Source organism: Aptenodytes forsteri, unplaced genomic scaffold (genome assembly GCF_000699145.1).
Source record: "Aptenodytes forsteri isolate BGI_AS27 unplaced genomic scaffold, ASM69914v1 Scaffold549, whole genome shotgun sequence".
Taxonomy (NCBI): domain Eukaryota; kingdom Metazoa; phylum Chordata; class Aves; order Sphenisciformes; family Spheniscidae; genus Aptenodytes; species Aptenodytes forsteri.
This window is the reverse complement of record NW_008795562.1, coordinates 31,478-34,546: the sequence shown is the minus strand read 5'-3', so window position 1 is coordinate 34,546 and position 3,069 is coordinate 31,478. Positions and strand designations below refer to the sequence as shown.

General features: G+C 63.3%; 1 protein-coding gene across 1 annotated transcript in view; it reads right to left on the bottom strand.

Moving 5' to 3' along the window:
- Positions 1 to 3,069, bottom strand: part of LOC103901363 (potassium-transporting ATPase alpha chain 1-like) — a gene marked incomplete at its 3' end in the record, with an annotated part of 13,453 nt that overhangs the window by 9,568 nt on the left and 816 nt on the right. The window contains 6 exon segments of the mRNA XM_009282239.1: positions 17 to 232; positions 934 to 1,202; positions 1,295 to 1,412; positions 1,486 to 1,620; positions 1,707 to 1,820; positions 2,542 to 2,745. Coding sequence (XP_009280514.1) covers positions 17 to 232; positions 934 to 1,202; positions 1,295 to 1,412; positions 1,486 to 1,620; positions 1,707 to 1,820; positions 2,542 to 2,745 — 1,056 coding nt within the window.

Here is a 3,069-nt window from a genome sequence, read left to right as displayed (position 1 = left end):
GGGGGGGGGTGTGGACCCAGGCATCCGGCTCACCCGATTGGTCCTCGGTAGTGTCGGCCGTGTGGATCTGGTTGTCGAACCAGAGATGTGCCACCGTCATCCGGTTTTGGGTGAGGGTCCCTGTCTTGTCGGAGCAGATGACCGAGGTGGAACCCAACGTCTCCACCGCTTCCAGGTTCTTCACCACGCAGTTCTTCCGTGCCAGCCGCTTCGCCGTCAGCGAGAGGCAAACCTGGGGCCGGAGAAGACCCTCAGCACCCTGGGGAACCCTGGGAGCCCTATGGTACCCGTGGGACCCTTGGGGACCTCCTGGAGCTGGTGTGGTGGCCCTGGAGCCACCGGGACCTCCAGGAAAGCAGTTGATGCCCACGGACCTGTAGGGACAACCAGAACCCATATCGCATCCTTGGGTTGCGTTGGACCCGTGGGTCCTTGGGGCCGGAGAAGACCCTCAGCACCCTGGGGAACCCTGGGAGCCCTATGGTACCCGTGGGACCCTTGGGGACCTCCTGGAGCTGGTGTGGTGGCCCTGGAGCCACCGGGACCTCCAGGAAAGCAGTTGATGCCCACGGACCTGTAGGGACAACCAGAACCCATATCGCATCCTTGGGTTGCGTTGGACCCGTGGGTCCTATGTGAGCCCCATGAAGACCCTCAAGGACCCCGTTGCACCCACGGTTTGTGACGGACCCATGGGGACCTTCTGGAGCTGGTGTGGTGGCCTTGGAGCCACGGGGACCTCCAGGAAGGCATTTGGTGCCCATGGACCCATAGGGACCATCAAGGCCCATGCAGACCCCCCCCCCAGGTTGTGTTGGACCCATGGGTTCCATATAAGCCCCATGAAGACCCTCAAGGGCCCCATAGCACCCGTGGTTTGTGATGGGACCTGCAGCCCTAGAGCTCCAACCCCCGTGGTGCCCCAAGCCATACCGTGACAGTGGCCAGCAGCCCCTCAGGGACGTAGGCCACGACGATGGCCATGAAGAAGACCATGGCACGGAGGAAGGTGTAGCCGATGACCATGGCCACCACGAAGAAGGTGGCGCCGAAGAAGATGGCGAGGCCGGCGATGATGTCAACAAAGTGCTCGATCTCGATGGCGATGGGCGTCTTCTCGTTCTCCACCCCCGAGGCCAAGCTGGCGATGCGCCCGATGATGGTCCGGTCACCCGTGTTGATCACCAACCCCATGGCCGTCCCTATGGGACCCGGGTAATCCCGGGTGGGTTAGGGGACCCGAGTGGGACCCAGACATCCGGGAAGGGAACCCAGGCATCCGGGTGGGACACACCTTCTAGGCACATGGTGGAGAAGAAGGCGATGTTGCGGGTCTCCAAGGGTGAATCATGGGTGCACTCGGGTGACCGGGTCTGGGGCTCCGACTCCCCCGTCAATGACGAGTTGTCCACCTGAAGGCGGTGGTGGGAGGACATGACTCCGCCCGGGGTGGGGTGGGGGGGGAACCCAGGCGTCCAGACCCACCTTGCAACCCTGAGCTGAGATGATGCGGATGTCCGCGGGAACTCGGTCGCCTCCTTTGATCTCCACCAGGTCACCGACCACCAGCTCGTTGGCGTTGATCTGCAGCTTGTCCCCTTCCCGGATCACCGTGGCTTGCTGGAGGTGACAGGGGAACCCGGGCGTTCGGGTGGGGACCCAGCCGTCCGGGTGGAGAAAGGACCCAGGCGGCCGGGTGGCCCCACCTGAGGGACGAGGTTCTTGAAGCTGGCGATGATGTTGGTGCTCTTGAACTCCTGGTAGTAGCCGAAGCAGCCGGTGACGACGACGACGGCGATGAGGGCGATGGCGAGGTACAGCTGGGGGTGGTGGGGACAGGATTAGGTCCCCAGGGTGGGGACCCAGGCGTCCAGAGGGTTCCAGGCATCTAGTTCCTCCCCCAGAGCCCCCCAAGTTGCCCCCTCCCAAAGGTCTCTGGCTTCCAGGTGCCCCCCAAAAGGGACCCAGATGTTCTCCAGATGGACCTGAGCGTTCCTCAACCCATGGACCCATGCGTGTCACCCCCCCAAGATGGACCCAGGTGTTCCCCAACCCAGATGGACCCAGGCGTCCTCCCCAGATGGACCCAGATGTCCCCCTAGATGGACCCAGGCATTCCCCAACCCAGCTGGACCCCAGATGTTCCCCAGCTGGACCCAGGCGTTCCTCAACCCGTGGACCCATGCATCCCTCTAAGATGGACCCAGATGTTCTCCCAGACGAACCCAGATGTTCTCCAGCCCAGGTGGACCCAGATGTTCCCCAAGATGGACCCAGGTGTTCCTCAACCCATGGACCCATGCATCCCTCTAAGATGGACCCAGATGTTCTCCCAGACGAACCCAGATGTTCTCCAGCCCAGGTGGACTCAGATGTTCCCCAAGATGGACCCAAGCGTTCCTCAACCCATGGACCCATGCGTGTCCCACCCAGATGAACCCAGGTGCTCCCCCCAAGATAGACCCCAGATGTCCTCCCCAAGATGGACACAGGCGTGTCCCACCCCACCCCTCCCAAGATAGACCCAGGCATCTGGCGTACGTTGTCGGAGCTGCCGCGGTCACCCTCCCCCTCCTGCACGCCGTAGGCGATGAGGCAAATGGCCGCCGCCACCCACATCAGGCACTGGAGACCCCCGGCCAACTGCCGCCCAAACTTGACGCACTCGGGGGTCCCCCGGGGGGGGCGGAGCTCGTTGGGGCCATCCCGCAGCAGCCGCTCGGCTGCCACCGCCTCCACCAGGCCCTGCGGGGGTCAAGTGGGGTCATGGGGTCAATGGGGTTGGCGGGGTCAACAGGCTTGAGTGGGGTCAACGGGGTTGAGTGGGGGTCATGGAGTTGACTGGGGTCAACGGGGTTGGTAGGGTTGGTGGGGTTGATGGGGTCAATGGGGTTGGCGGGGTCAACAGGCTTGAGTGGGGTCAACGGGGTTGAGTGGGGGTCATGGAGTTGACTGGGGTCAACGGGGTTGGTGGGGTCAATGGGGTCAATAGGGTTGGTGGGGTCAACGGGGGTGATGAGGTCAACAGGTTGATGGGGGTCATGGAGTTGACTGGGGTCAACGGGGTGG